At 42.0% G+C, this 18656-nt stretch overlaps 1 protein-coding gene across 1 annotated transcript in view; it reads right to left on the bottom strand.

Moving 5' to 3' along the window:
- AMOT (angiomotin) overlaps nucleotides 1-18656 on the bottom strand; it is a 63414-nt gene that overhangs the window by 4095 nt on the left and 40663 nt on the right. The window contains exons 9-13 of the mRNA XM_008576263.1: nucleotides 11360-11509; nucleotides 10410-10600; nucleotides 2906-3028; nucleotides 1867-2099; nucleotides 56-742 (exon numbers count right to left, since the gene is read on the bottom strand). Coding sequence (XP_008574485.1) covers nucleotides 56-742; nucleotides 1867-2099; nucleotides 2906-3028; nucleotides 10410-10600; nucleotides 11360-11509 — 1384 coding nt within the window. The remainder of the gene's footprint in view (nucleotides 1-55; nucleotides 743-1866; nucleotides 2100-2905; nucleotides 3029-10409; nucleotides 10601-11359; nucleotides 11510-18656) is intronic.

The raw sequence follows: 18656 nt of genomic DNA, 5'->3' as shown, positions 1-18656 counted from the left end.
ACTAATCTGTATTTGAAGGCAGAACCAAAAGCTACCTGCTACAGAGAATTATTACCTGTCTTGTCTGGATTGCAGGTCACACTTGGTATAGACAAACGACGTGGTCCAGAGCCGGCAGCTGGACTTGCAGGAGCCTCAGCCTGAGCCAAAGCTGGAGTTGGAGCTGGAGCTGGAGTAGGAGCCGCAGCCGCAGCCGGAGTTGGTGCCTGAGCCTGAGCCGGAGCAGAAGCCTGAGCCACTGCTGGAGCCGGAACCGGAACGGGAGCTGGAACCGGAGCCGGAGCAGCTGGAGCAACCTGAACAGCAGCAGCAGCAGCAGGAGCAACAGCAGCAGCAGCAGAGGCAGCAGCTGGAATCTGAGCAGCAGCAGCTGGAGAAACAGCAGCAGCAATAGCAGCAGCAGTTGCTGGAGGTTGGGCAGCAGCAACAGCAGCAGTAGCAGCTGGAGCAGCAGCAACTGGAGCAGCAGCTACCATGGTGGTGGTGTTGGTGGCAGCGGTGGCAGTGTTGGTGGCAGCAGTGGCAGAGATGGCAACAGCAGTGGCGGCAGCGGCAACTGGAGCAGGAACAGAGATGGGAGCAACAGCGGCAGTTTTGTTCGGTTCCGTCCCACGTTCAGTTTGGGTGCTGCAGTCTCGGCTGCCTGTCTTGGAGTGAGCCGAGAGCAAAGGAGTCGAGGGTGGCACAGGTGATGGTGTGGAAGGGACATACTCGGCGCGGTAGTCTCCACCCAGGAGAATACCTACAAATGAAAGAGGGAAAGAGGTTGAAAACAACAGGTCAATCAAATCCAGACATCTGATTACCTGTTCTCCCTTGTAAGAGTTCAGGAGAAATATGAACGGGTCGAAATTCTTTATTTTTGCCTCCAGCAACCCAGGAATCAGTTTGTCAAGCACTTCTCACGAGGGCTAAAAGTTTACTTCAGACTTGGAAGATCCCTTCTGGTCCTCCTTATCCAACTCTCAGAACAATAGATTGAATCTTTTAAGTGTTTTTGGTATCTGTTTTGATTGATTTTTCCAATGCTTAATATGTTCCACCGAGTTGTTAGAATTCTACTCGGTTCCACTCATAAACACTACACTACACTATACCAGAAAGCTGGGAAGGACTGAGGGAAGAAGTCTGTGGACACAGATGAGTGTGATAATATTAAGTGATCTAAGGTTCTGAGCCATGACCACGTCCCCACAATGCTTACTCTAACCAAGACACCGTCAGAAGACCGAGAAAGGTAATAAAAAGCAACAAGAAGCACCAAAATAAAAATACACATAGCTTGCTTCCTTGGGCTCTAAAAATGTACCTTTTGGTATCCTCAATACTCCTGGGGTTTTGATTAGAGGGGAAGAAATAGACAGGAATGGAATGAAAAAGTACATTCTGTCCTCATATCAGAACATTCTGGTAACAAAAACCTGCCACCCAGCTCTATTTAGCTAACTAGAACTCTGGGTCCTCCTATTATAGGGGTGGAAGGAACATAAAAGTGCTGGAATTTTGAAATTTTGAATGACACGAAGGCGACATGGGCTTTGGACAAAGACAAAAGGTCCCACATGGCAAAGGCCAAATCTGAGAATTCTATAGAGGAAAGTGAAGTTATCTTCTTTCCCACCCAAACAGGACTCAGGATTCTTATCTTTTCAGGAACTGGCCTCAATCAGTGTTCTCACCATGAGACTTCACGGTGGGAAGGAGCTCCCGAACATGCAGCTAACCTCTAAGGAGGGGAAAACCCCAACCTGCACATCTTCCTCTTCAGACCTAGGCCATCGCCTCTTTTCCTTGCTGCAGGGACACATCTCAGTCAGGGCTTCTCTTTGAATGTGTGATTATAATCTTCCCATTTACTGTCATTACCTAGGCTCCCCTTCCAGCTCTTGTCGTCCCGCCTCTCTTCCATGATGGGGGTACCAGTCAGGGTGGATGAGTGGGAAAGCAAGCCTGACCCAGCATTGGAAATGGACATCAGAGATTTTGCCGGCCGCATTGATGACAGCTGCTCTGTCTTACTCGGCTCTTTCCTGGAACGCTGCTGGAGTACTTTGATCATGGCATCCTTCTCAATAATCTGGGCATGGAGGATCTTAATCCTAGGAGCCAAAGACAAAGACCATATAAACTACTTTGTTGCTACCTCCGTGTTCTGGACCCACTGCTTACATGGACTTGAGTTCCCATCATCTTTTTGACTAAGGGGTGGTCTAGTTGGTTCTGAGTTGGAAGACAAGGGTTGATATACTACAAGATTTTTTTTTTTAATGTCTTTCTGTACACCCAAATGGATACAGCAGAGCATCCAGGAGCTATTTCTTAAACCTTAGGAAGTCAAGGTAAAGTACTGGTGAAAAGGAAGGCGTATGTACATGACAGAATGAACCCACGTCGTGGGCACTCTAGTGAAGGATTGGGGTCAATGAAAACAATGTGTTCAGTGAGAAGATGAGATCTCCTATGAATGAGCCACAACCTTCAGGTAATAAGTAAATGATCATGAGTTTATAAGAGGCATCAGGTGATCTAACTCCCAGTTTGAGTGGATGTTTTTTACTGAGTAGTCAGCTATATCACAGGGTTGAGGTGTAGTGCTAGAAAGAATATCCCAGGGTGCAAATGCCAACAATTCAGCTCTGGCAGAGGGCAGACGGAAAGCAATTAGGAAGGCCAAGGGAACAGCAGCCCTACTTGGAATTCCACGGTCAGTGGGAATGATCAAGGTAAAGGTCATTACATCTCAAACCCTAAGTAACAGGCTGGCAGGGGTGAAGGTAGTGGGGGGGGGGGAGGCTGCATGATCATGTTCCCCAGTTGTGAATAAAGATGCCTGCCCTTCCCTACTGACCTATCTGGTCTCTATACTAACTTCTTAGGTCCGTCTGGGTCCAGATCAACACTTTACCTGCCCTCCATGTCAAGGCAACGCTTGTTGACCATCAGGATTTCTTCCTCCTCCTTCTGGATGCGAGCTTCTAGAGCTGTGTCGTAGCTGGTATTAGGAGAGTGGTTGATGACCGTTGTGTCCCTGGGGAGGAAGATGGCAGTGATGACAATGGAAGGGGTGCAAAATCAATGCAGGCTATCTCCCTCCTATGTCAAAAGAGGCTTCACTAGAAAGCCCTAAGCTGAAATCAATCTCGGTAGGAACAGTTGGTTTCTGGGTGACTTAATGGTAAGAGCCTCCAAGATAGGAAGGTTCAGCTTTCAGGACAGAAGAGGTTATTGGCATGGATATGGCTGCAAAAATCAGGGAGAGATCCTATGAGATGTGCACAGGTTTGCCTTTAGAACTGGGAAGACATCCTCCCAAAACCTTCTGGCAGATAGTCCCTTCACGATTCTAGATCACGGCCAAGCAATGAGAATGTGTATGTATTTCCACTTTATTCTTATGACAGTCAGGAAGGGGGAAAGGCCAGACTTTGAAGGAAGTCAGAGGGTGTACTAAGTAGCTTATTGCTGCAGATGAATATTGTAACTACACCTGAGTGCTAGAAACAAACAATAGACACATCAACAGCTAAGATCAGGTAGGGCATACGAGCCACCGAGCAGGGCCTTTGAGTCGGTACCACTCCGTTCCTATCTAATCTACATCTGGAAAACTCTAGCACCAAATCGTCGAGTCTATCCCGACTAAGTGACTGTTCTCTTGCCAGAATCCCTGACTGCATAAAGGACCGTCATGTTCCATCTGAAAGTGTCTCAGGCCATTAACTCAAAGACCAATTAATAAGGAAAACTGTGTGTGTGTGTGTGTGTGTGTGTGTGTCAGAGAGAGAGAGAGAGAGAGAGAGAGAGAAACAGAGAGAGATACAAACACAGAGGTATTAGGGTATTAGGATTAGGGAGAATACTGATGTAATTATATTGGTCTTAAAGGAAATTAAACAATAGGCTGAGAAAACATTGAACTGGCAATGCTTCATTACACTTCCTAAGAGAGTGAGGATCTGTGGGAGGACTCCAGGCTTATTTTCTGCTGGCAGCTGGCTCTGTTCTCTTAGCTTCGAGATTGTGACCAGTGCAGATTGGAGTGTAGTGGCAAAGGAAAGAAGAGGCAGAAAGCTGATGTTAAGGTTGGGGAATTTTGGTGAGTCTCTGCAAAACTCCTGTTCCCCCAAATGCTTGTACCTTATATGCAAGGTTGAAACCATTTATTGGAACGGTGAAATAATTAGAGAGCAAGAAGGGTAAGGAATACAGTGGCTCTCATCACTTGCTAAATTCAAAATATTTTAACATCTCAGAATTCTACACTTCCTCTAGTGCAATTCACATGCTTGTAGTCCTACTGGGTACCCAAGAGGAAGCAGCACTGGCTACTGCTTCAGAGCACAGCTTTGATTATTGACAACCCCAGGGTCAAGATCCAGCTTCCCCAAGTGCTGTGCCACTAACAAACTCCGTGACCTCAGAAAGTCAGTTACTTGCTTTAAGTTTCAGTCTCCTCATATGCAAAATGGGAACGATAATTGTTCATCTCACAGGGGATAAAACTAAATTATGCATGTAAAAAACACAGTGTCAGGCCCAGGAAAAGCACTCGACACAGCTACCTGTTATTAAGAAAGAAGTACGTAGGTAGAAGGAGAATAACACATGAGAGAGTAGGACTTGAAAGAATTCCAGCTCTTGGTATAATCCTGGAGGCAATCCCTGCACTGCAGAGTTCCTATTTGATGGCTGAAGCTTTAGAGCCAGGCCTCTCAAAAAGTGCACGGTGTCTATGGACACTGGGGACTTGAGCATACGGTTTGTCACTGGGGGAACCAGTGCTGGCCTACTGCCACTTTCATTGCATAAAAGACCATTTTGGAGACTCAGAGCTCCGCCAGCTAATTGATATGGACACTGTGAACTCCTCAGGAATGGGGCCTGAAAATGTGGGGCACTTAGTGAATTCCTACAGGGCTGCCAGGGCAGCCCTCAGCATCAATCTTCCTTTTAGAAGACTAGGACTACTAGGAAAATGGCTTAGGCAAAAGCATGCAAGCACGGTGTTTGAAAGAGCAGCTTGACCTGCTACCTTCCAATACTCTGAGGCTATCCTTAAGAACATCAGGAGATGCCAGGCTAAGATCTGAAAACACAACCTGCAACCCCAAACCGCATATTCCTGAATTTGACATCCTCCATATCTCAAATTCCTAAGTAAACAGTTTTTATCAATACCTTCTCTCTCCTTCCTTTCTCTGACAAAGTTATCTCCATCACATTATCCAAACTGCTCTCTAAAATGTCACCAGCAACCTCCTAATTAAAACATCTAGTAGCCTTTTAAACTTCAAGTACATCCTTTCCTATCAATAGCATCCTGTTGTTTATTTAATACATGAACTCTACCATAAGTGGAGCACTGTGTCTGAAGATGCTGGGAGGCTGGAGAGGGAAGAGACATGGGTAAGACTAGTCCTTGACTGCAGGAAACTTGCAAGGGAAGAGAAAAAAGTAAATAATTAACCACCACTACAGGAATGAGTTTGAACTTTATTCCAATAGGCACTGGAAATTATTAGAGCTTTTTGAGGGGAATGAAATGATTTGAGCTGTGCTTTAGGAAGACAGCATTAGCTCTTGCTGAAATGTGATGGAGGTATTAGAGGAGAGAGACACTGGAATCAGGCAGACCTGTTGGCAAGGTGATTGCAATAATCCCAGCAAGAGATAATGAACTGGTAAAGTGGCAAGGGAAGTGGAAACAGGCTGTAGGAGGCAGAATTGATAGAACTTGGAGACTCTTTCAATGTGGGTGTTAGGGAGAGGAACAAATGAATGAGAACTTTGTGATTTCTAATTCAAATGACTAGGAAAGACGACATATTGTTTGTTGTGATAGGAAACTCGGGAGAGGTGCTTTGGAAAGCACTGTAATGGGTTTTGGTTTTAGGTACGCTGGAGTGAAAATATCTTAAGAATAGCCATATGATAATATCCAACAAGTTGTTGAAAATTGTAACTTTAATCTTAGAGATGTCAAAGTTACTATTACAGAGTTGTTATTATTATTATTACAGAGAAGCTATAACCAAGAATAAGATAACTAAGACAGAACGCAGAATGAGAAGCAAGCAAAGGATGGAAGCTGAGAAATGCCTACAAGGAAGGAACAGGTAGACATGAGTGATATGTAGGACCATCTCCTACCTTCTGCTTTCCGTTTCTTTACTTCCTCCTTTCTTGGATTTACTTTGCCAAAATAAACATGAAACACTGCACGTTCAGAGAAAGGTAACAACCTGATTCAGTAAGTGCAAACTAATAAATTACATGGTCGATTGGGTGTGTTATCTTGTTATTCTTTTGCTGCTCTTCAGAAATAAATTCACTGCTTGTGAGCTGAAACTAAAAATCTGCATTGCCAAATTGGGTCTTCTGGGAACGAACAGGGATTCCTACTAAGTAGTAATTTCCCTTCATTCTATATTAAGCATCTACAGAGGGCTCTCCAGGGACACAATAATATGGAGCCTTAATGTAGACCATATTATTGTGATTTTCTGTAATATTTCCAAGTGACTAAGTAATAAGCCTTAAACAGTACCTTACTGAACAGCTAATAATCACTATTTCAGCATCTTTGAGCTACATTATACCTAGGAGGCAGCAGAGTATAGCAGCTAAGGCAACAAAAATGTAGACCTAAATTCTGGTTCTTCTGCCCTTCAGTAGCTATGTATGATCTTGGGCAAAATATTTAACTCCTCTGTGCCTCATTTTCCTCCTCTGTAGAATGGATAACAGTACCTACACCTCAAAGTATTGTTGAGAAGCTAAATAACAAGTGTAAAGTGCTTAGAACAGCAACTTGTGGAGCACTGCAGGTGTTTGATAAGTAAATAAATTTCCTGTTATCACTTTGAACAAAACAAATATTTTAAGTATCAACTACTCACTTTAAATAAGATAAAAAATCATCAACTTTCTCTCTGGGTCCTCTTAACTTTTCATCAAATACAATTCACTTCAGCATGCAACTGACCAATATCACAGAATTGCTGTATCCGATGCCTAGTTGCATTAGGCATGAAAAGCGATGCTAGCACTATCCATATGGACTACGATGCCTGCTTCCGCACTCTTGAAGGCCAAACCTAACTTCTCATACCCTAATCTTGTCTGAACTCACTGCATCGACATCTTTCCTTTTGACAAGAGGTGCTTCATAGAATCAAAGTGTTGGAAGGGGTACAAATAGACCACCTAATATGTCTTATGTCTTCTCAACTGAGAAAAGACACTTGTCTGTTCTTATATTAAAAATCTGTATTTTATTATTCACAATGGCCCAAAACTGGAAACAATGCAAATATTCATCATCAGTCCAGCGGTTAAATAAACTGTGTACATCCACACCATGAAACACTACCCAGCAATATAAAAAAAAAAAAAAAAAAAAAAAAAAAAAAAAAAAAAAAAAAAAAAAAAAAAAAAAAAAACTATTAATACAGGCATCAATCTGGATGGATCTTAAAATAATTATGCTGAGCACAAGAAGTCAACCAAAAAAACACAATATGACTTCTCTTATATGACATTCTAGAAAAGAAAATTATAATTTTATGACAAAAAAGCAGATCAGTCATTGCCTGGGGTCAGGCAGGGGAGGAAGAGATCAAGTTCAAGGGGTACAGGGACATTTTAGAACATGTCCTCTTACCTTGATTGTGGTGGTGGCTACACTATTGTATATAATTACCAAACATTTATCAAATTATATACTTAAAACATAGGATTTTTAAAAATATGTAACTGATACCTTAATTGAAAATACTCTGTCTTCTACAACTACCACTGACACCACCCAAGCAAGAAGTTCTAATTGTGAAACCTGTCATTTACTTATGAGCTATTAGGTTTGGAACATATGAAGTTTGCAATACTAGCAGAATACACAGAAACGAAGCAGGCCATTAAAATGTGGCATTAGATTTAAGGGTTTAAGTTACACATTTAAAAATCATCTTCTCTCACTTCCTCTTTTCTCCTTCCTTCCTTTTTTCTTCCTTCTTTTCTTCCTTCTGTCTTCAAATATATTTTGAGCACTTTCCATCTGCAGCCAATATCCTAGGCACTTAAAAATTATTTTGAAAGCAAAAAGAATATAAAGCTTTTACCACAGAATGGGGCAAAGGGCAGAACCTTGGCCAATACCTCCATTTTGGGTTTGAAGGAGGAAGAGGGAAGCACGTGGACAGTACAGAAATGGGGAGAGATGTTGGAAAGAAAGGCAGAAGAGCCCACAGGTTCTGAAATAAAATTTTCTGAATGTTACCTCCCAAATTTGAAACTGCATGAAGAAAGAAAAGAAAACCAATCTCTGTGTCAGAGCATAAGAGCCACTATTTTTGGAAATATAGCATAATCCCAGAAATAGAAGAGTCTGGAGGAATCACCTAGTCCAGTTCTCTCATTTTACAAAAATTTCTTTTCTTTTCTTTTCTTTTTGAATGCAGTCTCTCTATCTCTCCATCTCTCCTATGGGTTGGATTCCTAGCATGCAAAAAATGCACACAGTCCAGATCTGGAATGTTTGTCTGTGAACTATCAGAAAGTGTTCCTATTAAGTGGGAACTGGCTGTGTTTTATTATATTTAATGATAAGCATGCACATTTTGCAAAAATAGCGATTACATGGAAACTTTCCACCTGGTCATTTAAAGGAATGTGATTTAAATTAAATCTACCTTATGGGAAGCAACGGATTCTAGGAATCCATCTGAAAGGGGGTTCCCCCAATATTCAAAAGTTTCAAGGGAGGGAGGAAGGAAGGTGGTTAGTTTCTTTATACAAGGTCCCAGGTGACAACCCACTAGCCTTCTGAATTTTTACCTGGAGTCTACTCTGAAGTCAGCACCAAGAACCCTAGCTTCCCAACATTTTCTCACACTGTACATGCTCATGAGCTGTATCTTTCTAAGCTTCTGCCTAAAGATGACAAAATTACCCTGCATCTCCCCATCAGCCGACAGTGACAATGTTTTCAGTGTTAGGGTTTTAAGAACAACCTCTGAAGAAGTGCCTGGTACAGATGTTTCCTTGGGAGCTAGCAGGTAAAATTCTGCTGAATTCTGCTTCTGATCTGCCTACAAACCTCACGCCCATCTTCTGGATGAGCTGGGGTTTCTGTACACCCTATTATTACCACACCAGCATGTATTGAGCAGGCCTTTCTCAGGAAACAAAGCCAGAGAAGCTTAAGCCCATGAGGACCTCAAAATCAAGCCACAGGCAGCTTCAATCTATTTAAGGTATAGGGGATATCTGAAGACAGGTATATCACATTAGAGAGACATAACTTGTCTTCCTGGAGAACTGAGAGTAGGTTTACAAAGCACGGGTCCAGCTCTTAAGCACTGACCCTCCCTCCTCTTCTGATTCAGCATAAGAAAGACTCAAACATAAATGTATCCACCACCCCCTCCACACACATATCCCAGCCCAAAGTCTGGCAAGTACTTCCAGACTCTGCCGGCTTACCACATTAGGGAATGTTAAAAACAACACTGTGGTTGTTAATAAGTTTCTGAAGAGACCTATCTGGGTGCATTATGCTGTAAGCCCACCTTCAATCCCCAACTGCAGACCAAGGAGTTATCTGTTATCTCCACAACCCAAGTCACCACCTGATCTAAATTTCATTTTTGCTGTTTCTTTCTTTCTTTCTTTCTTTCCCAACTGATGATTATGAACAGCAGTGAGACAGAAAATGGGATAAAAGCAATTGTTTCCTTCAAAGGCCAAAAATTAAGTTTTACAGTATGAAAAGAGGAACAATCAAGAAGCAAAAACTACACATCCTCCCGCCACTTTCTCTCCCCTCCCAGGTGGAATGTGACTGCTCCCATGTGATGAGCTCATGCACACAGAGAATGTGGCCTTCAAATATAGACCTTCTCAAAGGGCAGGGGTGGATTCATGTTCAGCACAGCCTTTGACATACCTTGGACAAGCCAGAACTATCAAATGGCAGCAGCCACTCCTGAGTGACATTTAGCTTCTGAGTGGCATTTCTCAGGAGGGGCTTTCATTCCAGTCCTGGGGCTAAACAACCTGCACATGTAGCTAAAAGAATCTGTGGCTCTGGGGAAGAAGGTGTGACATTCAGCTGATCCCATCTGCAACTGCTCTGCCCCTCAGGAAAGCTTAAGCTATGACTCCAATAAGTTCATAAAGCAGCTTTTCTTTCCCTCCCCCAAATCCCTGACCTTCTGTCCCCACAGCCGTTCAGTTTCTGCATAACTACATGAAAGAAAACACACTTAAGAAGAAAGCTGGGGTGGGGGAGAGGATGGGGGAAACGAATATTAAAGAAAAGAAAACACTGGGAAATCTGCGAATCGGTTACCTTTCTGTTGTTCCCACTTACACCCTTCAAGTAGTGGCCCTACCAGCTAATGGCTTACCTCTGAGCAGCGACGGTTGCAGCAGCATCCAGAGCAAAATGTCTCATCACATTCTCCTCCAAATACTTCTGCTCCCACTTTGTCATATCAGCTTCCAGGGCTAGGATCCTCTCCTCCTTCTCCCGAAGGAGCTCCATCAGTGCAGCTGCATTGTATTCTGACACGTTGGTGGGCTGCGAGCTGCCCTGGCGCTGTTGGGGGAGATGTCAGTTCCCTCAGGTTAATGAGGAAAGAACCAGGATGTCCAAAGAATCCTTATTCTTAGAAAGGATTACTGCCCAAGCTACTTCGCTTTGGATTCTGATTCAGAAAGAAGCAAGGGGAATTCATATCTCCTCCTAAGGCCACAGGACTTCCTAACTTGGGTTTGAATGTGAGACTCCTTTGGTCAGGAAAGGAGTCTATCATATCAAACTGTCATGCTGCTCAGACAGTGGATCAGTGGGGTAAAAACAGCCATCTCTGCCTGCTAGCATGGTACACAATAGAAATGGAAATTTAAAAATCTAGGATTTAGTTCCTACCTTGACCCTAACTTGGTGTGTGATCTTTAGTGAGTCGTGCAATATTTCCCAGGTCTCAATTTTCTCTCATTTAAAACCAAGGGGCAGTATAGACAGAAGATTCCTAAAGACCATTTCCAATTCTAAAATGTCCAGGAGTCTCTTTGTATAGCTTCACTTCTCATAGGATCTACTGTTTCTGGGGTTCAGGTGAAAATAAAAGGTGCAAGATCACAGGCATTATGGATTTCACTGGGACAGGAAGCTAAGGACTTAGTATTTATAATTGGGAGGCACTCTGGAGTCAGATCAGGTGCGGTAAAAAATGTAAAGACGAGCAAATGTGTACTTTTTGTGTTCATGTCAGACACCAACTGAAAAATAACCAACCAGGAATAATCTCGTTTTCTTACTGTTTTTTTCTTTCTTCCTTTAAGTTCTCCATACCTGCTGGATCCTGAGAGATTCCAGTTCCCTCTCCAGCCGTGTGCGGAGACGGTGATCCAGCTGCTCACGTTTTTCACATGCTGCCTGGAGCTGTACAAGGGCCTGCTGCATCTTCTCCACCTTATCTACGTACACCTGCTTCTTTTTCAGCTGGAAATCCGGGGTGGGAGATTTGCAAGATGGAAGAAAAGAGAGCAACAGGGTCAGTTATGCAGCCCCCAAATCCAGCCTTTTCTTGTCCTAGAGTCCAGCTCCGAAAAAGAATAACTGTGGGAAGGTCCTTTACAATGAGTAGCAGGCTGCCTTGTATTTCTCATAAAGAGAATGTGAAGAGGGATAGAAATTAGGAGCTCCTTTTTAATCTCTTTTTCCTTCCCTATCTCTACATCTTCCCCAAATCTATTCCCATCAGTACGGTCTGTATTGTATGGCAAGTTTTTCAGGTTCCCACTTATGGATGTCCTCACCTCTGCTCTTCACTCTACACTGAAATATTCTGCAGGAATGTATATCTTATTTTGGTTATTACAGTAGAGAAACACTAAAAAATGGGGGGGAGGGGACCTCTCCAGGGAGAAAGGTTTTATTTGGTAAGAAAAGGAAGCCCACCCTCTTTTATATAGCTGACTCCTCTCTAAATAGAGAGGAGGAAAAAGGTAATCAAAGGCTGAAGGTATAAGGAGGCCAGAATTGTCTTTTTAAAGCCTGTGGTCCTGGTTAGTTACCCAAAATAATCCATCACTGCTGTCCTGGAAAGTTTCTGCTTCTCAAAAGTAAAGCTGCCGTGCAATGGTTCAAAAGTCTTTAGTCTCCTCATTGACCAGCAGTGCCATACTAATTCTTTATTAAAACACCACAGGTTATTTGTGATTTCTACCTCTTGAGCCTTAGTCAATGAACCTTTCCTGTAGTCTCTTGACTTCTTTTCTGGAACCTTCAAAGATCCCTAAAGACTCAAACTAATGAATCAAATCTAATACAAGTGAGTTAAACACAATTCTTCATCTTTGCAAGCCTATAAGCCATATACAAAAGCAAAGGTAGAAGCAGGGTGGGAATAAGAAGGTGAGTTCTTTGTACCCTGTGACTTACAAGTCAAATCCTAGCTCTACGGGAATGAATGAGGAGGATCTCAGAGCTCTTTAAAGATGACATACACACTCTTGCAAAAAGATAAGGCAAAGTGCAGCCTTCCCACCTTGCTAGCAAATGAGCAGATTATGCTCCCCATAATACACGTGGGACACCTCTCGATACTAATAAATCAACCTATGGACTCTTTCTAAGGCAGAAATTCTTCCAAGTGAGGCACATTTGTCACTATCATTCTCGTGGAAGCTGAAGTTTGGGATACCTTCGCTGTTAAGATTGAAATCTGAAAATATTATTGATAACTTGGTCAAAAAGAAACACAGGAATTCAACTCTGACTTTTCAACAAGTTCCCAAGCCCTTGAACCAGCAATGTGAGAAGTTACCCACCCTACCAGCACTGCCCGCACTCATTTATCTGGGGCCAAGAGGAAGAACAAACCTGACGCCCCCATTGCAGAAACCAGGTATCTCCTTCATGGTAATGAGTCCATATCACTTCTCTCTAGAATTTCCAGTCAGACAACACTGGCATGTACCAGTGGGGAAACTCCCTTTGTTTTATAACTGTCCCCTCCCCAAATTAAAATCGCTGAACTTTCTCCAGGTGGAAGGAAACCTATCTTATATTTTCATACCAGACCTGTAGTAAGCTTTACCTAGGTGACTAGAAAACAAAAACTTTTAAATTTTTTTCTATACTGTCTTGACATTTCCTTTCCTTCCAGGCCTAGTTCAATCTAGCTTTGTGAACCAGCTGAGGCAAGTTCTAAGCCTAGATGTTTTTAAACATTAGACCTTTTATCAGGAAATAAAACAAACAAAAAACCATCATACTCTTTCTCTCAATAAGCTCAAACCTTTCTTTCCTGGGGCACATGACTATTTGTAACAACACTGACAAGGGCAACCAAAACTTTAAGGTCCTGGATGCCTCTGCCTTCCTATGTGCTAAGCTTTGAATAATTGTAGAGCAGGAAACATCCTCTATCCTTCACCTTTTGGGTCCTATAATCCTCCTGAGCTATTTAAAGTTGAATGCATTTGTTTGTGAATCACTGTGAAAACCCTAAGGGAACAGTGCATTGTTAATGCAGAGAATGTTAACTATAATTACTAAGGCTTGCAGCAGTTATACTTAGAGGCAATTAAACAGCATGTAGTTCTTGCCTTGATGGTAAAGTACTGCAATGTAAGCTCAGAAAACTGAAAAATAAGCAGTCCAGGGCCATGTGGATTTCTCCATGCCTTGCCTTTCTTGAGAAAGGAAACCTAAATATCCTAGCAAGAGTACCCCCAGCTACAGAAGTAACTGAGCCAACCCTCTCGAAGGTAAAAGCAATAAAGCCCAGGGAGTTTTCTGAGCTGGCTGAGGACAGGCACGCAGGTCAGACAAATTCCACAAGGCAGGCCAAGAAGAATCCCATTATGGTTTGCCACTGGAATGATTTTTCACAAGGCAGCAGGACCATTGTTGCTGGCATAATTCTCCCACTTTCTTTAAAAGAAAAGTGCAGCTCATCCATAAATACCATGATCACTTAGTCAATGTTTAATTCCTAAATAAGTTACGGTAGAAAAGGTCAACTCCTCGATGCTACCAATTCAAGACCCTACGGATGCAATCAACAAAGTCAGTCATCTTCTAAGTTCCACACTCTATGTTTTCTACATCCCATCTACACATAGAAAGGAACAAAGATCTATGTAGTTTATTAACTCCTCTACTATACTGAACTTTACATGCTTCACTTTTACCTTCATCTTTTTTTTTTTTTTAATTACCTTCATCTTAATGAATCCCTTTTTCTTTTCTGCTTTTCTGCAAACTTATCTCCGGTGCTAACTTCCTCAAATATCAGATCAATAATTAGGACATCCAGGTCCCAAACTTCACTTTTCAATGCCATCAGGTGAAGAGAGAGGCCATATAGTAAAATGGGTAAGGTCATGACCTCTGACCTCAGAATGCCTGAGTCCAAATCCTGGCTCTCCCACTCACTTAGGAATGCAACTTTAGGCAAGGTACATAACGTCCCTGAGCCTCCTTTTTCACATGGAGATAATAACACCACATACCTCTATAATGATTGAATGAGATAACACATGAAGTGCTTAGTAGAGTGTCTGGCACAAAAAGTACTCGGGGTTGTTGTTTTTTCTTTTTTGGACAAAAAGTCAATACCAAGTCACACATGTTCCAGTCCTTTCAACTTTGCACTCACTTCAGATAGCCTTGACATAGTTCACATTCTCTCAGTAACTCTAATGATCACATCAGTGTCTAATTAAAATGCTAAAAATATAGCCATTTCCCGCAAGAAGACTAGGCCTCAAACTCTTCCTGCCACAGAGCTGCAGGTATCTTTACAGGGCAAGACTATTCATTGGAGATATGATGAGAAGCAACCACTGAGTAGCTACAAGGACACCATATTCTCTCAAAGTGGCATGCTTTGAGGGGCGCCTCTGCTTTATGAGATAGAAATACTTTACCTATGGTCAAAGGTACTGTTTACGTAAAGACTCTTGGGCAAAGCTCATTCTCATTCTCTGTCTCTCTCACACACACCCACAGATATACATTTCAGAAATTTCTATTTGACAGCACAACAAAATGTAAAGGAACAAGGTAGCAATTAATGACAACTTGCTTCCCTGTTCTCAACCTCATACTCCCCATTTGTTTAAAAAAAAAGTGAGGGGCGTTTTAGGAGTCAGCAAGCAAAATGGCCAGCAGCAGGCCAAATCCAGCCCTGCCCATTGGTTTACATACCATTTATGGCTGCCTTTCAGGAACAATGGCAGAGCTAAGCACTTGCAGTTGCAACAGAAAATGCATGGCCCATAAAACCAAAAATATTTACTATCTGGTCTATTACAAAAAGAGTTTGTTGACCCCTGGAGAGGTTTTCACAGTCCTCAGTGTTTCAGCGTCCTAGTGTTTTGTGGGGGTGCTTACAGGGCCACTATGGTGAGTGGGTTATACCAAATAGCTCCTCTTTATGTGTTTTTTGTATTTTTGGTTTTAGATAAAACCTCATTTGAGAAAATGACTGCCATAGCTTGGTATGTGTGTGTGTGTTCTCATTCATTCTTGTCGTGTGCTGCCTGTCTTCCCTAGAGAATGGGCCTCCTACCTTACCTCCTTCCATCATGTTTTCACACTTCATGCTTCAGCATTGTTAAATAACTGAAGGTTCCTTAATAACTAATAATATTTCACCCCTCATTGCCTTTGAACATAACATTCCCTCTCAAGAATGCCCTGCCCCATCAGGTTTTAAGAAGTTTTAAAAAAACACACACAAAAAAAACACTGGGATAAACAGATAACCTCAGGTGATCTGTAAGTGTCCTTCAACTCCCAAATATTTTGTGAATCCAAGAGTCCCCTTTTCATCTTCAACACTGACCAATATCCAAGACAGCTAGGCAAAATGGGGTCCTAGAATTCTGTATAGGCACATTCTTGGAGGTAAAAACAAAATTTTTGTTTCAGTTTATGTGTATATATGTGCAAGAGACAGCCCATGTAATATGTGTACTCTCCATAGGATTTATTTTTCTACATCTTCAAAGTTCAAAAAAGTGAAGGTTCACTTGAAAAGTTTCCAAAGCCAAGGTAGTGGTTCAGGTCTTTGTATGAAAAGTAAGTTTTCAGAACCACAGCTTAGTCACTCTGGGTTTCTAACCTAGAGACTAGTACCCATGAGCCCCTAGAAGAAGCCAAGTAAATCCATCATTTAAAGCAGATTCTCCCTCCATATTCAACGAATGGAGGAAATCATTCCATTCATTTAAGTTTTCTTACCAAATGCCAATTTTCAAAAACTGGTCAAAGACCCCCTTCTTTTGCTTTCCCCAATTCTACGTTCTCTTAATGTGGTTCCTTAAATCATTCTTACTTTGATTCTTTCAAATCAATCATTCTGTCTTGATCTTTAAATCTACCTTCTCCCCCACCCCATCCCCACCTCCTGCTGTACCCCAAGATTTAAGCTATGGTACCTTAATTTTTGGCCTCTATATCAATGGCTTTCAATTGGGGAAGATTTCCCCCCAGGGGACATTTTAGCAATGTGTGGAGACATTTTTGGTTGTCATAGCTGGGGATGGGTTGCTACTGGCATCTAGTGGGTAGAAGGCAGAAGCCAGGGATGCTGCTAAACATCCCACAATACACAGGACAGTCCCCACACCCTCCACCCCTCACCACCAAAGAATTATCCAGCCCCAAATTTCAGTAATGCTGAGGTTGAGAAACCTCACTCAACACTTCAGCACTACTGGACATCTCCTTCATGTCGCACTTTCAACAACTGCTTATATTTATATTTTCATGTTGTAATGTTTTCTTCAGTAACAGGCCTCTAGATAACTGCTTTCGTCTTTCCCCAAAATGCCATTCTTTTGATAGTTCAGTCATCACCACCATTTACCCCATTTTTCTAGTCTCCGAATCTTGGAATTATTCTTCCTCCCTCTTTCCTTCGTCCACCATCTCCAATCTATCACTATGTCTTAATTCTAACATCGCTTTCACTCTTTTATATGTTTTTAGCCAACACAGTTTAAGCTACAATAATAACCTAACAGATCTCTCTTTCAATTGCCCTCCCGATCTGCGCACAGACATGTACACAGGCAGGCACATACACACATGATCAGTCCATCCTACATACAGTTGCTATGTACAGCAGACTTTCTGAAGTAGTACATCATGGCACTTATCTAAGACCAAAAGCAGCCTACTGCTAGCACATCCATTCAACTAGCATTTATTACATACCCACTATATCCAAAGCACCTTTACATCTCCTCTCTCACATCTTTAGACCAGAGCTGCTCTCCCTCATCCATATCTCAAACCACTTGATGCTTTTTAATTCACCACCCAGTCTACTGTCACATTGTCCCCTATCCAGCCTAGATTTGGGTCTTAAAAACGCCTTTATCAATCTAGGCTCCTACTGCCTAAAAATTCTACCAGGGCTACTATGCAAAATGATTAAACTTTGTATTAGTCTGATCATTTTTTCATCCCTTCTCACTAAATCACTAAACACTCCAATAGTCCTTCCTTGAATAATCTTACCTGACCCTGTTCGCCGCTTTTCTCTATAGTTTCTCATCATGTAAAATCTACTAGCAGTCATTTTGTAAGATTTTGTTCACGCATCCATTCATTCATTCACTCATACAGATATTTACTGACTGCTTATTATGTGCCAGGCCCTATTCTATATCTGAGAGCAGGAGTGATATAGTGGGAAGCAAGACAAAGTCCCTGCCCCAATGAAGGGCAGAATCCCATAAGCCACTTTTAAGGGCAGGATCCTTCTATTTTCCTTGCCTCTCTTAGGTTCTAGTTCTAGTTCATTGTCACCACATTCTTGGTGGCCAGTTAATATTAAATAACTGTCACATACAATAACAAAAATGAGCGTAGCAAGCTTTAATGTCTCCACACATTGCCAAAATGTCAAGGTAAGGGTTTCAAGCCATTTCTTCAAATCATTTTCTTATTTAGAGATAAGTTTTTAAAGAGGAATCATAAAATTGGAAGAAATAACAGCAGAAAGGGAACCCATTGAAGAATAAGGCAAATACTCTTAAGCTCAATCAATCATACTTTCCCATCGCACTTCTGCAATAATTTGAACCTGTTCTCAAGCATTTGGCAGGTTCCTTAACCCCCTTCTGACTCAGGAAAATATGATCCCTGCAAATGAATACCACGTGACAGCATCTCTTCCCTCCTTCCAACAACTGTGGATGTCCTTCAAACTTATTTTTTAAAGGATGGCTATATTCAAAATTACTTCTAGGGCCCCTAAAGCTACCCATTTGTCTCAGCCATCTGCAAGAAAGTGACTTAATCATTAACCTTCCCATTTACTCACTGGTGGACAAAGAATAGGATTAGATATTTTGAAATTAAGAGATCTGGATTTTTTTCCTAGATTTATCACTAACCATATCGCCTGATCTGTCTGCACTTTGATTTCCTAATCTGTTCAAAGAGTATAACACTTGCATGTTTCTTAGGGGGATACAATAACATATTTGTAAATATTTTTAAAGGTTAAAAAACATGAATCACTGGGAACACCAAGGTTTGGGGTTCGATCCCTGTGTCAGCCAGCAAAAGAAATAAAATAAATAAAAAATACAGATCAGTAGGCGGGGGGGGGGGGGGGGGG

This window comes from Galeopterus variegatus, unplaced genomic scaffold, assembly GCF_000696425.1.
Source record: "Galeopterus variegatus unplaced genomic scaffold, G_variegatus-3.0.2 Scaffold1321, whole genome shotgun sequence".
In the NCBI taxonomy this organism is placed as follows: domain Eukaryota; kingdom Metazoa; phylum Chordata; class Mammalia; order Dermoptera; family Cynocephalidae; genus Galeopterus; species Galeopterus variegatus.
Note: the sequence above shows the minus strand (reverse complement) of the source record. Positions and strands in the feature narration are given on the sequence as shown.